Source organism: Taurulus bubalis (genome assembly GCF_910589615.1).
Source record: "Taurulus bubalis genome assembly, chromosome: 15".
Classification (NCBI taxonomy): Eukaryota; Metazoa; Chordata; class Actinopteri; order Perciformes; family Cottidae; genus Taurulus; species Taurulus bubalis.
This window is the reverse complement of record NC_136603.1, coordinates 11,382,610-11,402,107: the sequence shown is the minus strand read 5'-3', so window position 1 is coordinate 11,402,107 and position 19,498 is coordinate 11,382,610. Positions and strand designations below refer to the sequence as shown.

At 41.4% G+C, this 19,498-nt stretch overlaps 1 protein-coding gene across 1 annotated transcript in view; it reads right to left on the bottom strand.

The window, feature by feature from the left end:
* The window catches only part of myo10l3 (myosin X, like 3), a gene marked incomplete at its 5' end in the record, with an annotated part of 51,265 nt that overhangs the window by 24,702 nt on the left and 7,065 nt on the right, over nucleotides 1-19,498 (bottom strand). The window contains 10 exons of the mRNA XM_079230840.1: nucleotides 514-632; nucleotides 1,649-1,778; nucleotides 2,007-2,113; nucleotides 2,425-2,509; nucleotides 2,651-2,664; nucleotides 2,783-2,907; nucleotides 3,246-3,380; nucleotides 3,528-3,715; nucleotides 4,610-4,768; nucleotides 13,054-13,152. Of these exons, the coding sequence (XP_079086966.1) occupies nucleotides 514-632; nucleotides 1,649-1,778; nucleotides 2,007-2,113; nucleotides 2,425-2,509; nucleotides 2,651-2,664; nucleotides 2,783-2,907; nucleotides 3,246-3,380; nucleotides 3,528-3,715; nucleotides 4,610-4,768; nucleotides 13,054-13,152 (1,161 nt within the window). The remainder of the gene's footprint in view (nucleotides 1-513; nucleotides 633-1,648; nucleotides 1,779-2,006; nucleotides 2,114-2,424; nucleotides 2,510-2,650; nucleotides 2,665-2,782; nucleotides 2,908-3,245; nucleotides 3,381-3,527; nucleotides 3,716-4,609; nucleotides 4,769-13,053; nucleotides 13,153-19,498) is intronic.

The following is a 19,498-nucleotide window of genomic DNA, read 5'->3' as shown; positions in this document are numbered from 1 at the left end:
GGTGAATAGGATAACACACACATATACAGACTTGTGAAATATTCACATTAATTACAGAGCACGCCGTGGACATTTGAAGCCGACAAGAGAATTATTACACCGACGTCCTGGTGCTCGGCTGGGCTGCCTCCAGAGGAGAAGACTCTCGCTTCACCCTCAGTCATTGGCTCTATTGTGCTTTTGACTCAGATCACTATCACGATGGGTTTATTGTGCCAGGAATCTGGCAGACAAAAAGCAGGAAATGGCTGGGAGTCACGCAAGGGATCTGGAGAGGCATGTGGGGGAGAGTGACGGAGAAAGGCTGTGTGTGTGTGTGTGTGTGTGTGTGTGTGTGTGTGCGTGTGTGTCACCAAGACAAGGGGAGGGAGAGGGGGTGAGGACAGAGGGAACAAACAGGCATTTACTGTATGTTTCAGTGGAGACATCTTAACAATCCCTAAATTCTGGGATATAACGGAGCTGTGTTACGCGGTTTGATTCTTGAAATGAGAAGTTTGGATGGGTCGTTACCTGCTCCACAGTAAGCGGTGAGCAGATCTCCTCTCCTCTGAGGATCATGGAGCGTTGGGTCAACACCTCTGAAAGCTGGAAGGAGTCCAGGCCAAGCAGCTCGCTGACGTTACTGACAACTGAAACACACATATAAACAAATGTCTCAGGTGTAGTGTGTATATAACGTGCAGGTGTCTCCTATTCATGTCAAACAACGGACGTGACTTATAGGCTGTGATCCTATACAGTCTATAGGAAACTCAGCCCTGCTGGCTGGGTTGCAGTTCTCTGCTGTCACTGTAGTTCACTGGTTCTTTGGAAAAGAGGTCAGACACAGCAAACAAAGGAGCCTTGAGCTCAAGTTACAGCTTGTTCAGAGCTGTCTGCTAGTGCAACGTCAATCAAACTCAGGGGCATGAAGAGTACAGCAGAGTTGTCCAACATCTAATTATCTGCTTCATAAAACAGTTTTTTACAATAATCATTGGAAAAGTTCATTGTTATTGGACCTTGCTTAAAATCCAAAATGTTCTTGAGATTAAATAATTTTCCACTGTTTGAAAAACATCAGATACATTTTGTATCCAGTTTTCTCAAACACACATTTATTTCCCTAACATTGCCGTAACGTTTAGCTCATTAGAAAAAAAACAATCTTTGTCTGGTTACCAAAGCACTGAGCTTACATGATTTAAAATACTTTGGTTTTCAAAGGGAATAAGTAACATCAGATTATATGTAATTTCCAAATCATTTTATAATGATTTCCTAGTTAGTGAACTAGAAATAACTGTCATTTAGTATTATTATTATTATTATTATTATTATTATTATTATTATAGGGGGAACAACCATTTACCCCATTTAAACCTAAGTAAATATACATTTAGTACTTGAAACTTCCATAAATGTTGACCTATCTTTTAATTAGTGTCGAATAAAATATAATTAGTTCCAAATGACAACTTCCTAGGAAATAATTCAGAAATAGTTAAAAAATTACAGAGGTAAAGCATTCCCACAATTTCCTATTTGAACTTATCTGCGTCCTTCAAAGTTTTAACGGTACAGGTGACAGATGTGTATGACAGGATCAATTTAACATACTCTGTGGAGTAGATCTGTTATATACATGTTATATTCCTTGTCTTACCCCCTTTGGAAGTGATCTGAGCTCCACCAGCAGTCATGAATTCAATGTTGCCCATCTGGAGGACAGCCGACAGCAACTTGAACACGTCTCTGATCTCCTCCTCAGTGAACTCCATCACATTCAGAGCCTCCTGCAACACAACACAGACAAAGTTGGAAAACATTTCACTAGAAAAAGACACAATTCAATATGTGACCGCAGTAAAATCTTGTTTAAAACACTTATATGTACATAATACATCATGTGCCTACAAAGCCAAAGAGTCAGTCTCATAAGGCACGATCACACTCATGATGAAGGCATATGGCGCCCTCTGGGGTTCAAACAAACTACTTACACTAACCGGACGGATCCTTACCATCACACTGTCAAAGAGCTGCTTGTCGTCCAGACTGCCGTCCTGAATGCAGCCTGACTGGCTGAGGTAGTGATACGACTCAGGACCCTCTAACAGCAGGTACAATTCTGCAACACAGACACAAAATGTGGATTTGTTTTTATCACATTTTTTATGTAACTGAGAGATTTTCCCACAATTTAAGATGGAATGAATATTGTTAAATTAGAATAAAATGATTTCACATATCCTTAAGAGCTGCCTAAGATAGATTTTTGTTTTTGTAACTCTGATATTTTAGACACATGTTGTCAGTAATTAGGGGTTGAGTGTATTTAAGTGTTAGTACTTAGGAAAGTAGTAGGAATGTAGGAAAACTGTGACTTTGACATCTACGTTGGTCAAAAACTGTCAAAACGGTGCATTCTCTCACACAAACCTCTGTGGTCTTTGTCTACTCCCGCTAACAGAGCGTAGAAAATGTGGTAGTTTCTCTCTCCAGGATTCTGTCGAACAACGCGGTTCTTGGAGAGAGAAGATGGTTAGAAGAAAATATTAAAAGTGTTTCATGAGAGAATGGATTCTGATGAGGACTGATTGATTAATTAAAATATTCAACTTGCTGATCCCAGGCGCTGCTACTGAATGTTTCAACACAACCATACCTTTTCCAGCAAATCTGATAATTGAAAGTCAAGGAGAACATTGACAATGTCCAATACATCCTCTGAAACAGACATTATGGACGTGTGATTTCTTAGTTTAGAGTGTACATAGAGCGAACCGTTGAAGGATACAGTCAATGATGCAGCCTCCCTGAATGTTTCCATCCTGGGAAAAGTGAAGCTGGATAAACTTCCCAAAGCGACTGGAGTTATTGTTGTATACGGTCTTAGCATTCCCAAAGGCTTCCATGATGGGACTGCAGAGAGAGAGAGAGAGAGGAAATGCAAATAAAATAATCTATTAAAAAAGCCTTTTTTACACGTCACATGTTTCTCCATCGCTGTGTGTTTGGATCCAGATGTTGATCCGCGAGCCATAGAGTTTGTGCAGCCTGGTCACAGTATTTTATAGTATGTCATGAATTTGGACCTATAATGGTAAATCATTGCAAACAAATATATTTAAATACGGACAACATCAAAGAGTAACACGACTCATTAAACAAACACTTAATAACAAAGTAAACATGGATATTGCTCTGACACTTGTATGATGTAAAGACAGGAGGTGTTGAACCTTGAATTCAAACAGTACCTGCTCTGGACGAGGGCCTGCTCCACCCTGGTGGTCCTCTCTGACAGAGGAGTGCCTGCTGTGTTTTGACTCATCACTGAGAGAAACTTCAGCAGCAGCTTGGTGCTCTCTGTCTTCCCCGCTCCACTCTCCCCACTGACGATACAAAGACAAAGAAGGATCGATTGAACCCGTTTAACTTTAAATATCCACGAGGAGTTTTAAAATGCTATAGACAGAACTGTCTACCATGGATTAGTTTGAAATGATTTTGTAATAATTGTGTTAAAAGTGGATCCTCACCTGATGAGAACACACTGGCTGTCGTGTCTCTTCCACAGACAGCGGTAACACTCATTGGCCACGGCAAAGATATGAGGAGGCAGCTCCCCCATCTGGTGTTTGCTGTACAGATCGACTGCAGTGCCGTCATACAGGCCCGCTATCTGCTTATAGGGATTTACTGCAGCCAGGATCGAGCCTATGTTGGTCTGAGGGAAATGATAAAGCAGACAAAAGTTTGAGGGAGAAAAAGGAAATGAGAGAGAAAGACACTGATCAGTGAAAGATGACAGAATACACAAGTTGCAATGTTTACATCTTGTACAAACAGTTTCCTGTGACACAGTACCTGTAGCCTGTAACAATCTTAAACTACTGCATATGGCCTAGTTTACACTGAGGCTGGTGGTATTTTAGAATCCATTGCTTCGCTCGGGTAATCGCTTTGGGGAGTGCTCAACAAAAGTGTGTTTGTGGGTCATCTTTCCACAATGATATCGTTCTGTGATGCCATGCAGACAGACCAGCACAAACCCTCCGAGATCAGATTAGGAGATAGGATTTCGAATAACATAGTTACCATGTGACTGTGGGCAATGATTATTTTAACAAAGCACGGGTAGTGTTTCAAGAGGACTTCAGAACCCTGCCGTGAAAATAATACTGGGAGTGAAACAGGGTCAAACAAATACATCTGAAATTGTAATACTCTTCAGGGGTTTTCTGCATTTTGTTAAATGTTGATATTTAGTCTTGTTATCTTTGGTCTGCCTGGCTTGCTTCTCTTACATTTAATTTTAGTGGTTACTTCCAACCCTGCTTTCTGACAAGTCCCGAAAAACTGTGTGTAAACTTGTTTGAACATGTTGTTGTTACGTTGCATTTGCTTTGCATAACAAAAAAAACACACCAAAAACTGAATGTTCTGGTTGATGTTTTTTGATGGTTTGAGATTTGTTACACTTTGAAGTCTCTGTCTAGCTGTGCTGAACATCCAAAGTTCCCAGAAACACAAAGACCCCCCCCCGACCAGGACAATAGACCCACAGCTCCCAGGTACATCATGGCGGTGCACAGATTAAGACAGTGTGGTGGTGCCTTACATAGATGTTGTCTTTCTGGTAGCGCAGGAAGAGGTTGTGCATGATGGCAGCTTCATGCAGCTCTGCCAGTGTGGACATGTCCTCAACTCCATGGATGCTGCTGGGGTGCATCGGGTACACCGTGTCCCTGTTCAGCTCCACCGTCTGCAGGTAGGTCACCTGGAACAACACACATGTCCAAAAGGTTTCACAACCACAAAACAAACTAGTCTAAAAAATCTAGCCTTTAAAATGTCTGAAAACAGTGACCAAAAACAATTTCCCAGGACCCAAAACACCTCAAAATTCGGTTTTCAGTGATTTCATGTTTTTATTTGGTAAATGAATCTACGGTTTATTGATTTTTTTCCGATGTAATTAGTAGATGACGGCCTAAACAGCAGCCACACTCATGAAATATAAGACCTTTGCAGTGTGACATGGTGTCTGCCAGCCGTGCAAATTATCAAAATTGTTGACGAACGACAGAAAAACATATAATTTCAATACAACACCACTGTCAAGGTGAACTCCACAGAATATATCTTAAATACTAAAAAAGGCGAGGGATTCATGCTCCCTTTCAGTAGCTGACAAGTCCTACTGTACAGGCACCACAGCCTCGGGGTCTGAACGTTACTTATGCAGAAGAACATTCTGCATAAGTAACGTTTATAAATCTCTCTTCTACTCTTCAACTGTGACCGTGGCGCCGCTTGCATGAATGGCAGCAGATTCCAGCGATGATACATAAATAACTGGGGTCAAAATGACAGATTGAGTCCCTGATGTGTGCCTATCTGTGCATGCTGCCAGTATACCTGACAGCGAGGGAACCCCCCGTCTAGCTCATGCCCGGACTTCTCTCCTTGATTAGTTTTAAACAACAATCCCTCTCCATGTCGCATTCCAGCAAAAAGGCCAATAAGATGCAACAGCAGAGTAAATGTGATGATTGGAAATGTCCTTGACTGGACATTAAAGACCCTTTTTTTTGTGTGACTTGAAATGGATCAAATGGGAGCTGGTGAGAAAGACAAAGGGAGAAATAAGCCTCATACACCAACATAGCTCTACATAGAGCCTGGCAGACTTTCTGGCTATCAAAACTCTGCTGGAAAAGACAAGAGATAAGAGAACAGACAGACTACAACTGTGATGGTCACTTGATGGGAAGCACTGTTGTAGATCAATACTGATGGCCAAGGAGCTGGGGGTTGTGGCGTCCCAGTGAATTACTTCTGGCTCTTTGTGTCCCATTTGGGAGCACACATTAGTTTTCACAGAACTGCTGTGTCAGCACAGTGGGGCTGCTTGGAAAAGCTGTTGAGGTTAGTATTTTAAAAACTGTAGTAGTGATTAATTACATTGATGTGCATGTGTGGATTCCATCTTTTGTGAATCTGTATTAAAAGTTGGGAAAAGGCCTTCCACATATGTGAGATGATGGCCGTTAGAGAATGGGTGTACGATGGGACAATAGCACAATAACAATGCAGTCATCAGTGGGTTGCTACATTTTTATGTGGTATTAAGGTTTGGGAAAGGGTGAAGAGGACCTCAGGGAGAAAAGCAGAACGTGCAGTGATGTCATCCACCGAGCAGAAGGTTGCAGATTTACAGCCAGATGTCCGTAAACATTCAGCCTTAACCCCACCCTCTCCTCTCTAACAAATTGTCTCTGATTCACCAGGCGGGGCTGAACTGGCTGATAAATCACATCCTTAACCAGTATTATCATTTTACATTCAATAACATCACTCACTTAATGTGATTGATATCAGTATCAACACCTGGGCTCTGGAGGATTACTGACTAAAGTGTCGTCATACGAATACATATTCAATCTATTTCAGAGTTTTAAAAAAATCTGCAAATTATTTGACAAACACATCAAAAAGCGCAACTGAACTACATCATTTTAAATGGCATATTAAAAGCACATATAGGATTTCGCTCATGACTCTTGATCTTTAAAGGTATCATTTAAAAAAATGACCAAATGTTGTCTGTTTTGTTACATTACAAAAACTATCATTTTCCCAAATGTCCCAAATTGCCACGCAACAAAATATTCCCTTTGCTCATATGTCAACGTTGTGGTTGTCTGTCAGAAGCTGTCTTGTCTTTTTATCCACTTTCAAGCCACATTTTTACAAAACACCTTTTTAGATCTCAGTCATTTCAAACTGTAGACTGTATTTTTAACCTGATGAAGGATGTTAGTCATCGGACATCTGGAACTTCAGTTATGAGAGAAGCAAGCAGGGCAAAAGTCAGTGACACGTCGGCTCACAGCACCTCTGGGACGTCCTGTGTCGGAGGGACACAATTTTTTTTACCGGTTTCAATCTCCCAATCCGCTTTTCTTAGAAGGGAGGAGACCTGTCAGTGTCACTCCCACGATCACACGCTACCTCGCAGCAGAAAATGACATCTTGTGTGTTTAAAAGGAGACTCTGTCACTTTGCTGTAAGTGGAGAGTTTGCTAACATTAGCCACCCTGAGCTAGTGGTAATACCCGACCCAGAGAGGCTGTTGCAGCAAAGCCCCAAAGTGTCCTGGATAGACACATTGTTAGTTTTGTTGCTGATAAATTAAACTTTTCATTTGCAAGAGGAAGAATGTGTTAGAGTGTCACTTTTAAAGATAAACAAAAAGCACTTTTAAAGTACATTTGATCGCACCGTTTATCATAGTTTCTTTGAAACATAGTATATAAGAAATATTAATTAAATTCTTCATCCTTTCATTTATTTGAAAACACTACCGACCTCCCAGGTCTGAGTTCACTTTCTGTTGACAGAAAGAAATTGGGGACACGTCTTGTGCCCGTGTTATCATTCTGGTCTGGTTCAAAGCTACATTGAGGTGGCCGGGAGAAAAGGATATGGCAAGATAACAAACAACGCGGTGAGGCCTCAAGTCCATGTTACACTCTCGATTGCAGTGAGGACCTCAAGTTTCTCAAAGGGGAAAACAAATACGGCTGCAGAAAAATATACAACACACGAGAGAGGAATTGTGTCGTCACATCTTTATGTGCGTGTGCGTGCCCGATACTCTACAGTATGTCTTGAACTGCCGCGTCTCTGCATCATGATGTGACTTAATTTACTGTTCAAATTTCACAGGGTAAGCCTCGAGGGACTTTTTCATTCCTGAAACATCAGAGATGAGTTTCCAGCTTCAAAAGAGGTTTCACATTCCTCCGTTTTTGCCCCACCGAGCTTTGTCCTCACATTTCTCACATTTCTCATCCATGTCCATTTACGTCTTCTCAAATTTGTTTCCAAATGATTTACAACACTACCACAGAAGATTCGGCTAAAAGGAAACTAAGATGGAATATGAGAGCCTATGAGGTCTAGACGCAGACTAATATTCTTTACTATTTCCATTTCAATCCTTTGGAGGGACAATAATGTTCCGTTAGTGTCCATTAAAACTATTAGACACACTGGAACATTTTTCAACAAAAGCAGTGATGTAACACTGTCTCCTGTTCTCAAGCACACATGGCAGATATAGTTTATTTAGAGCTCTAATTAAAGCGGTTGTTTAATTTCTGCTCATGATGTCAGTCAGTGCACGTCAGACAGTTATCACAATGTTTCACGTGGGGATGCAGCCTCATCAGTGTTAATGATCTGACTGGTGTAATGATGGCTGGAGATAATTTCATGCCAATTATCGCAACATGTGACTCACATGATTGATTAGGGAAAATGTTCACTGTAAAAATCAATCTTCTCTAAATGGAGGCTGGTGTTGACAGAGTACACTACACTGCCGGGCACACGGCTGGACACAAAGCAGACAAATTAATAACAACACTGGAAATGTTGCTTCTATAGAAGTCACACCTTTTCTTTGAGTCTTGGATTTTGTGATGAAGGTTTTTAAGTGAATAAGCTGGGAGAGACAGTCAATTGTTTCTGCTGGTATTTCCTTTTAATTTCCTTTCTTTCTTCGTGCCTTGTGTAAGAAAATAAAAACCCACATTGACAATATACATTTGAAACTTTCCTGCAGATTTAACGCTCTTCCCTTTTGTTCCCTCCTCATGAAACCACACCCTGCTGCTGCTTTGTTCACCAGCTCTGCTAAATATTCACATGTGGGCGGCGTCAGCCTCTGTCTCTCTGTGGCCTTTTATTGGCAGATTGATTCAAGCCTTTAGAAATGACACATGGGCAGATACAGAATCACAGGGCTTGTGGACACAAACACTGTCTTGTTTATCTTTTTTTTCCTCTGACTCTCTCCCTGTCTTACAGAGAATCCATCTGCTGAAGGGAGATCCCACCCTGACCCCCGAGACATGGGGGGGAGGACGGAGTTAGGCTTATTAATGGGGAAAATCGTTAAAAAAAACTGAGAGTTTTACATTACATCCTGAATATCAAAAAACATGGCAGCAAGCCCCAAACCTAAACAATTTTGCTAAGCACACACACACACAGATGCTCACAATGGCGTTTGAGTGTGCATGTTGTTTCTCATGAATACACATCACTTGCATAAAGACTCACATAATGGCTCCATTGACCAATAATCCAGAAAAAAAACTGAGGGGCCATCAAAGACCTATTTTAAACCTCAGCGAATGGATGGCTGCAGGCCGTGGGCAACGTCAGACATCACACTTATTAAGCGACACATGTTAACGCAAGGCATTGACCCAATGAGTAATGTTTATTGTGTAAATATTATTTTGTGCACACGATGACAAAAACATGAGATCCAAAACCAAGGAGAGGGACTCTTTTATCTGTGGTATCCTTCTTTAGCTAAATATATTTATTAAGGGCTGCAAATAACACTTAATTTCATTATCGATTAATCTGTTTATTACTTTCTCAAGTTAACGATTACATTTTTTTAAACAAACACAAAAAAAGGCAATCACCATTCCCAGACAATTCTGTCATTTATTTTAATTTTTTTGTATTTATTTGTTTATTTTGCAGGGACAATGCACACTAATCAACAGTAAAACTGTAAGTGAGCCAGAGCTAGCCAGATAGGCTAATTTTCATCTGTTGTCCCTGGCCAGAATTTTTTTATGGCAGCCTGTAAATACATTTTCAATAACACAATGCAACTAAGATAGACAGACAGTAATGTATAGACAAAACTAATTCACATCAAAGAAAAGTGTATCCACAGTAGATGCATATATAAAACACTGGAGGCACATACAATACATTAACACTAAACAAGACAAATGCACACATACACCAAATAAGCAGGCAGGACAGACAGTACATTAATGCTTCACACCTGATGGCAACAAGCCATTCCTTAAGGCTATGTTTGAATGTCTTGTACGTTCCTTTTGTGCGTATGTGTGATGGAAGAGCATTCCATGAGTTTGCTGAATTCACCGAAAATGCAGATTTGCTAAAAGAGCTAAAATGGCACAATCACCTCTTGAAGCAGATCTAGTGTGTCTGCCACTTTGAGTTTGTTGTTTAATAGGATCACTAAGCGGAGGCGGAGCCATGCCATGTAACATTTTAAAAAACAGACACACATCAGTGAATTTAATGAGATTCTCAAATTGCTTTTGTTTTGTCTGACAAACAGTCAGAAACACAAATATTTTCAGTTTAATATCAAATGAAACAGAATTTTGAAACTGTAACTGAAGGAAATTAATGGAATTTGTTATTTTAAATGTACTTAAATGATTATTTGATTATCAATACTTCAATTAATCGACTAATTTTTTCTTTACATTTATCACAAATACAATATCTGGCCATAATTTGGTTCCGTTTTTTACAACAACAACAAAAATTTGGTTTTAGCAATAATATGTACTGTAAGTGTCACATGATGGATTCATAAAAATTGTATTTGTGGCTCGTAGACAGACCATCAATCTCAATTGTATTGTTCAGGTGGGCAAAGATGACATCACCCGCAGCTTTTTAGTTCAGGTGACAGAGCCTTTTCTTTACATGTGCGCCCCTCTGGGGATAACTCACACACTGATAATCCAGCTGGTGCCATCTGGTCACCACACACACACACACACACACACACACACGCACACACGCACGCACGCACACACACACACACACACACACACACACACACACACACACACACACACACACACACACACACACACAGAGACAGATGCAAACACACACAAAGCCACAAGACATTTATCTCAGCGGGAGTGTGTCTGCTGTATAATACTGGTCCACTCAGGTCTGTGGTGTACCGGGGATGAGACAGTGATGAATGCTGATATGATGCTTAATGTGACAGCAGCCAGGTCAGCCTGTAAAAGCCGATGCAGTGTTGGTAAAGATACACTATTGAGTCTGCAAGATGAGCACTCAGGCAGGGGGCTGCACCTTAGTGTGAGCACTGAAGCAATGGATAATGGTATATCCCACCCCCCTGAGGTAAAATGTAAAATGCTGCAAAGATACATTTACCAAACCACCTCTGACACTGCACACAGGAGCAAAGACACCAGGACAAAGACAAAGACAGAATGACAGACAACACACACACACACACACACACACACACACACACACACACACACACACACACACACACAGTTTGGTGAAGCAGACAGGAGTACCAACAAGGACACAACAATGTCCTGCTGAGGACCCGGGCAGCTGAAATGTATTTTAGTCACCTAAAAGAAAGGCCAACCTAAAAAAATCAATATCAGTTTAAGTGCATGCTAAATCTCATTGAACTGAACTGAAAGTGGAAGTTATTTATACTGTTTTAGTCAATTGAGTCGGTTGGCTTTGAAGAGAGAATGTATACGTTTTAAGTTCAGATCATTTGCATTGTTTACATTTACAGAATGTAATTATGTGACTATGGATAATTACCTCATACAACCCCACTTTAAAACATCTAAACTATCCCTTTTTATAGAGATTACAACTTAATCAGGCGATGCAAATAAACCTCAGCAGATATGTCATTCAGAAACAGGGGATCACATAAGGTCAGCTGGTGATCCTGAAGGTGGAGACCGTCTGTTTTTCAGTCTTACATTCCTGTCATTCTGGCTGCAGCCTTCGACCATATGCCTGGCCTGAACCAACACATCCTGAGCTTGCATGTGAGGATCATCTGAGATATAGTCCAGCTTCAGTTCAGCTACACCCAGTCATATACACTATGACATCACATCAACCAAATGTTATTATTTCTAATCCTACTGCGGGTAGTGAAGGCAGCACCCAGTGGCATCCTCCGGTCCTAATAAGACCGATTCATTTCTCAACCTTTAACCTGGTGCTGTAAATAGATGCTGTTTCCATTGGTCGGAGTCATCCCGTCCCTTTGAAAACACAGGGTTGACTTCACACTAAAAGAATCCCCGGTGCTGATTATAGAAACATCAAACACATATCGTCAGAATGAATTCATATGTTCCCTCTCGCTCATCGTTGATAACTCTCTACCTATCGAACACTGCCGTCAGCCCAAGCCTCAGCTCCAGCCATGCAGACCAACACACAGGCCAACTAAGAGAACCGACATGTCAGTGCTTGGCGACCTCTCTATGCAACCCTTCTTCATATGAACAGTCAAGGACTCCAGTGAAGGAATAAAGCAGGGCTCAGGCTTGTGGTTAGGATGATGGCCGTCTAGATGTGGAAATGATGTTGGATGTTGAAATCCTGCAGTCCTTGGGCCCTACCCTGTTCCTTCCCGAAGCCCTGACCTGACCAAAGACCTGCGGCTGACTTTGGACAGTCAGGAACTAAAGGACGATTATATGCACTGCTTTTAGGGATTGTTCAGTACAAAGGCATTCCATAAGATAAGAGTGGTGATGGCCGATCATTTTTTGACATTTTTTGACATTTGACTGATAAACTCTTTTTTTGCCGTCTCTCTCTCTCTCTCTCTCTCTCTCTCTCTCTCTCTCTTTCTCTCTCTCTCTCTCTTTCTTTCTCTCTCTCTCTCTCTCTCTCTCTCTCCCTCCCTCCCTCTCTCTCTCTCTCCCTCCCTCTCTCTCTCTGACAGGATTTCCTCCAGACACAAAGACCACCCTGGACTGCAAAACGGATAAGCTTGGGCCAATGACTTGACACAAGGAGCCCATTCCTGTCATTCTTTTTTTATTACAAAAGGTGTTGATTCCAACGCTGAGCCTTTGAGATGTAACACGTGTGCAAACAATGAACCTTCTCCCACACACACTGGGCCTCTCCTCTCCTACATTATACTACAACCATGTAAATTATAAATTAAATATGAGGGGAGGCTTCACATGTACATGATACCAGTTAAAGCCTGCAAACATATGTGTTGGCTTTTTTCCTGACTTTAATGGGTTTATAAAATCATGTGAGAGCCCTAAAACCAATGACAAATACGTTATGGTGCAGACACACTGAGAATGAGAATGAGAATTTTTGGATGGGTTAAAGTGAATTTTTAATGAAAAATATAACTCTTCTTACCTTCCCATAGTCGCTTGTGAGGACCAAGGACGAATCATCACAAGAGCTGACGGTGGAGGGGAGGAGCTGATCTTTGTGTCTCAGCCAAACACGGGCCCCCTGCAACACAATAGTCAGAAAAGCACAAAGTTAGCATCTGGACACATCCAGGAGTCTTATTGGAGTCATCGGTTTGAGGAAGAAAGTACCGGACATTGGCATTACCATTGCATTTTAGGAACAAGAAAAAGGCAAAGTTCAACCCAGAAATACACTAGAGAAATATTTTCGCCATTTAATTGTAATGTGAACACCAGGTGAGTAACAACTGCTCAGTCAGAAGAGACAGTAGAGGAATTCTAAGCAGAGATTACATCTTATAGTTTTATTGCTTCTGTCTTTCCACCATTTTCTCTTTTTCCCAGCATTGCTCACCACACTGCCACACAGTAACTCCCTCACCACACTAAACTGGCACCGTTATCCTCTTATTAGACTGTCATTCCCTTTTAGGAGAGAAACGATGCGTGCCAGGCCTGCATGCAGAGGGTGTGTCAGACACCGAAACTACAACTCAGTCACACACTCAGTAAAACTGTCAAAAGGGCTTTCAGTCTTGCTTTACTACATAAAATAGAAGCATATGCACCCAAAAGAGCATTTTCCACAAAAGAAATGTGTCCATGCCCCCCATTCTTTATTTTCTTCCCATATTTCAATCAGGCAAACCACCCGGATCAAGTCCTTGTTCCAGATGGAGATTATCACCAGCAGTAGCTGATCTGACCGGCCTATTCTCCTGTGTTTGTGTACACTGCAAAAAAGGAATTTCAAGAAAGCAAAAAAAGCCTTGTATCAAGAAAATAAGTCATATTTGCCCAAAAAAAGAATATTAATCTTGTCAAGCATGTTTTGATTTGAACAAATATCTAACTTTAGGAAAGTATGCCTTACTTTTTCTTGATTTTTGGCTTATTTTAAGAAATCTTGTCAAGCAAAAAAATCTGCCAATGGGGTAAGTTTTTTTTGCTTTGATATAGGATGATTTGATTGAATATAAGAATGTTTTGCTTCTTTCTAGAAGGGCTGTTTTTGCAGTGTATCTATGTGAAGTCACTGGTCTTCCCAGACATGTTTGTTAGCAGCTCAGTAACCAGAAGCAATAACAGGAATCTGAGGCTGGTTGCTCAGAATGACTGTCATTTCCTTACAGTGTTGGAAGGTACATTTATAGAACCGGCTGCATTTTAATGACTGTGGTGAATGAGAGTGAACGCCTGCGCGGGCTAAATTGTAAGTCTTCTAGGACGACAAAATCCACACTCGTCACGGTCAAAAACAATAAATGTGGCCTTTGGCTAAACAACATAAATTACTGTAAACCATCTGATGATAAACGTATACCTTCTTTAGAACATTTTAAAATTTTGGAAATGTGCTTATTTGCTTGCTTGGCGAGGGTTAAATGAGATGGATGCCACAAGTTTGTTGATTCAATATAAGGCTAGAGCCAGAATATCATTATCTTAGCTTAAGACTGGAGGAAACAGCTATCTGGTTGGTTTAAACAGTCAAAAACTGGTGATTTGCATTTATAAAAGTGATCCTCTAACTTATCTTTTTGCAAGAAAGCACACTTTAAAATGTTTCGAAATTTTGCTTTAAGAAGATTACTTTTTTATTTCCTCAGTTGATGTTCTCAACTATAAATATGTCACACAAATTAAATATTTTGGTTTTTAGTTGAACATTTATTGGATGTGCACAAAATTCGGACTGTAAGTGACCCTCTCTTGTAAGATGCCAGTGTTTGACAAACTAAGCACCATTAATCATCACCCCCATTAAAGTGGCCGGGAAAAACACGCAGCAAAAGGGAATTGTGTGTCCAACGGAGCATAAAACCAGAGAGATCAATGTGCATGGATTCCTGTAGGAAACCTTATACAAGGTCACCACAACCAGACATCAATCCTCATTAACTATTAACAACAGGCTGCCACGTGTGCACACGTCCTCTCATACCTGGAACACAAATGTGTTTGCCACCAGGGTCAGGGCAAATATGGAGATGCTTTTGTGCTTTTAATAGTGAAATACAATCTGCTTGTAACAGTGCTGAATCACAGAGACAAAGAGGAAATTGGTTCAGTAAAGAATTATTCAGTGTCCATTCATTTAACTTGCTCCCCCGCTCAGAGTGATGACTGGTCTCGATTATTTGCTTTATTTTGTGATGAAGGTTTCCTTTTTGGACAAAGGGTCACTCAGTCCAACCAGGCAGTCTGCAAACCTACTTCCATCATCAAGTTTTTTTTTCTTCTCCTTTCAGTCGGCTAATGGAGCGCAGCTAAATGTAGCTCACTCTCAAACCACGAGGGAGAGTGGTAAGTGGGATAAAGGGGGTCGTGTAAATTAAGAGGAGGCTGAGGGGGGAGGCGACAGGGAAAAGAGGAAGGGTGCAGGCACCTGATAATGACCCGCCTCCCATTGTCTGGAAAAAAAGAGGCAGACAAACAGAAGCATCAGGGCACAAATAGAACAGCGGTACTCTCTAACACGTGGCCACGTGTATTACTCCGTTTCTATTTAATATGAGACCATTGGTGACCTCCATACCAGCGGCCGACTGGATCTGCCTGGTACAAGCCGAGCATGCACGGCCTACTCAAGGAAAAGCTACTTCACGTGCGCTCGCTGAGGTCCAGTGAGGAGATTTATTCTATAGATTTTAAGAAGATCACTTCTGTTATGTAACTGCAAATCACAGGGACTTGAAAGCAGCAGAATATAGCTGGCACTGGTCGTCTCGTAGAGGCTGTTTGTACTCAAACCTCCAACAGTGGAGCTGACAAAGTAACATGCAGGGAGTGGATTATAACAAAAGGTAGATTATATGAGACGCTACACAGAGTGAAGCAGCAGACAAGCCACGACATGGAAAGCAGTGAGATGGCTCATGATGCTGTGTTTTTCTACACCACATTGTGGTATTGCTTCATTTTCAGTGACGCAAATATTAAAAGAAAATGTTCCAAGATTGAAATGGTTTTGTGGCTGAGTCAGAGTCTCACAGGTTTTCCGTTCACATAAACAAAAAGAAGCCCATATACAATTGTATGGATAAAGTCAGACACAATGCTACACACAGCATACTCATTGCACAGTTCAGGAATTAAGGGACCCAATAATTCACATAATATCTGGTTAATTAAATGAGTCAACACTATACGGTAAACTAAAAGTCAGCAACAAGCTGGCACATAAAGATGCCAATTCTGGCTTGGCTTACTGCACCAGCGTCTGTGCAGAGAACTGCTCTCTGGAGAACTGCCCACCAAGCACTATAATCTAAATTGTGCTGAAAAAGCCACATCAGTAGTGGTCGAACAAACAAAAAAGCAGTATTAGTTTTGTGTTGCACATCTATCACATATATATTATATATATATATATATATATATATATATATATATATATATATATATATATATATATATATATATATATATATATATATATATATATATATTCTACCAATCATTTGAAAAAAATATATTCAATTTTGGTTATTTCCTTTTGTATTCCTTTTAACATTTGTTAACTTTGTACCAGATACAAAATACAGCCTTCTGGCTTAGTGATTCAAAGATTTTCCAAATTAGAAAAAGTAAAATGGAGAAAAGCAACCAAACTACAAAAATCATCAATAATCTTGAAAGCTAGTCATTCAAGAACAACTACAGCAGCCTACTCTGAGATCTGCTCATTACCCTCTCTAAGAAGGTGCACACTTGATCCCGATTGCAACATGCTTTGCCTTTATAGCTCACATTTATACGATTTTATATCAAGCCATCGCAGAATGAGGAAGCATTCATTGCTTTGTCTTAGTAAAATTCATCAGAAGCGTCATGTTATCTCAGGGGTCAGCATAACCCCATCAGCTGCGGGGAATTGTCATTCACTATAAAACAGTCTGTTCCCAAAACATTTGGATATTTATACTCAGGGATTTGTCTGGATGACAGTCAGCCAGTAAAACCTAAATTGAGTGGTGCGGTTCTCCAGTGACCCCGGGGCTCAAGACAGACAACACCAGACGTGTTTGTCCATTTGTTTGTGTCTTTGTTTGAGAGCGTGTGTATTGCCAAAAGAGTCGAAGCTGAAGGGTATAAAGTGGAGATGAATTGTCCCAGCAACAGATGGTCTCACCAGAACTCCTCCCCCTTGTCTCCTCCATCCTCAGGAGCTCCGTCACTAAGTCAAGACAAAGACAACCACCTTTGACTGAGAGCTCAGAAGTTAACCAGGCGGAAATATCCCAAACAAAAGCCAGCAGGGACGCAAAACAGACACGGGTGTCAGCTTGTTCAGGCCCCTAAACTTGCCTGTCACCTGCTGCAGCACCACTAACTGTTCTGACTAAACCAATGTATTCAGTGATGTGTGTGTTCTTGTTGCATAAGATTCTTATGATTCATTGAAAAGTGCAACGTTAATCTCATAATGAAACAAATCCTTCACTGGATTTAATTATTGAGTTAACCCCCACCCCCATGCCTCTGGTTACCAGATGTTTTACCAGCTCTATTATAGCTGCTGCGTGGACATTTCCAGCTCAAGCTAATTTAACATTCTTAATGCTACATGTCACTGAGCACGTGTAGCACTGCTCGGGCAGAACCCAGCTGACAACAGTAATCCAAGCCACCAAAACTGTCCGCACACCAATGTGCCATCATACTCTCTGAATCAGAAACCACTGGGGCTGAACGATGTGATCCCAGAGTTGGAGGCTTGAGTTTCTGCAGCTCGTATAATGATGTCCAGCTCAGAGATTTGCCAATGAATGAGCTTTAAATATTTAGGGGAAGACATAGTAAAAGGTGCCACGGCTCTTTCGATGCTCTCTGGCGGAGCATGAGCACAGGCGGTATCGGGTGATCGGATCAGCCAGAATAAAAGAAAGCTAATTAACTCATCCTGACTTGGACACGGTTGAACAGTTAGTTATGATAAGCCAATTTCCTGGATCATAGCGTGGTTTCAAGGGGCGGTGAGTGAGCGCCTGCAGTCAGCTGCTGTCTGCTGGCCAGAACGGATGGCTGGCTGAGGGACAAGAACATCCAGCTGGATTCAGACCAGCAGCTTATTTGTTGTGCTAAGATAAACGTAACACCGGAACGTACCCACCAGGAACATATTTGTCTCAAAGAAACTCGCGCTGTAGCCGCTTTCACTCAAATATGCTTTCTTGTGTTCATTCAAGGTGACTTGTGTTTGCCAAAGGCCGGAGAAAACTTCTCAATGCATCTCATTTAGAAGCAGATGTTCAAAAACACATCTTGTTTTTAAGCATATATATGACCATCGTCCAGCACGCTATTTACACTTCAAATACCAAGATGTAACCTCATTACCATAACAATAGAGAGGCATGAGACCCTGTGTGACCTCACTTGGGCAGATGTGCAGTCCAGAACACTGGCTGGACGGACACCCTGCATCTAAAAAGGTCAAACAGCATATTGACACTTCCATGTTTCCTGCGTATGTGTTTGTATGTGTGTGCGTGTGCGTGTGTGTGTGTGTAAAGTGTAGACTTTTAAATTTGGATATAATCAGTATTTGAAAGGGATAACTACGACACATGAATGCATGTAGCCCGAAGAACAAACAACAGTAACAATGCAGGAGTGTATTGCTTTGTCCATCAAAAGGGAGAAAAGCCAAATTCAGGGATTGTAACCAAATCTCCTGAATGCTGAGCGAGTGGAACGAGGAGGAAACTGCCAAGTAGCTGGTGAGATTAAAGAAATGGGCTGACTGCAGCTGAGAGGGGAATCTGGGCAAAGATCCCTCTCGGTCTTTGGCCACAAACTTTCCAGTGGGGCAAAGTCGGGACGTTCTATTTTATGTTCTTTATCCACTGTTCTTCTGGGCACAACCACGGCTTAGGTGTCATTCAGGAGCTCATTAGTAGCAGTTATTGAGGAAAATGTATTCTGCTTCTGTAACCACCAGGCAACTAACTGTCTCATCCTGTTAATTACCGACCAATATGGAGATTAAATCAAGAATAACTAACAGTTATGTAATACCAAGTGTGCTTCTGCGTGTCCCTCAAACATTTTCTTGTTTCTTTGTTTCCTTGTTGCCACTGTGATGTCCGCCTGCTGATGCCCACAACCAGCATGAGGTGAGGGCGGGGTGGGGCAGGGTGAGTGTGACGGAGGGGAGAAACCACATGATTAAAGGCAACCTTCAGCATCTGTGCTGGAAGACGTATGAATTAATGATGGAGGGAGCAGCTGATCAGAAATTAGCTAATGGAGGAGGAGGAGGAGTCCCTTAGGGAGCAGGGCTTCCCCCAGACTGTGGTGGAGGTGGGAGTGAGAGAGAAAAAGGGTGCAGCGCATCAATTGTTCTCGACTCCGAGGAGCTGCCTGGACCCCCTGCTGAG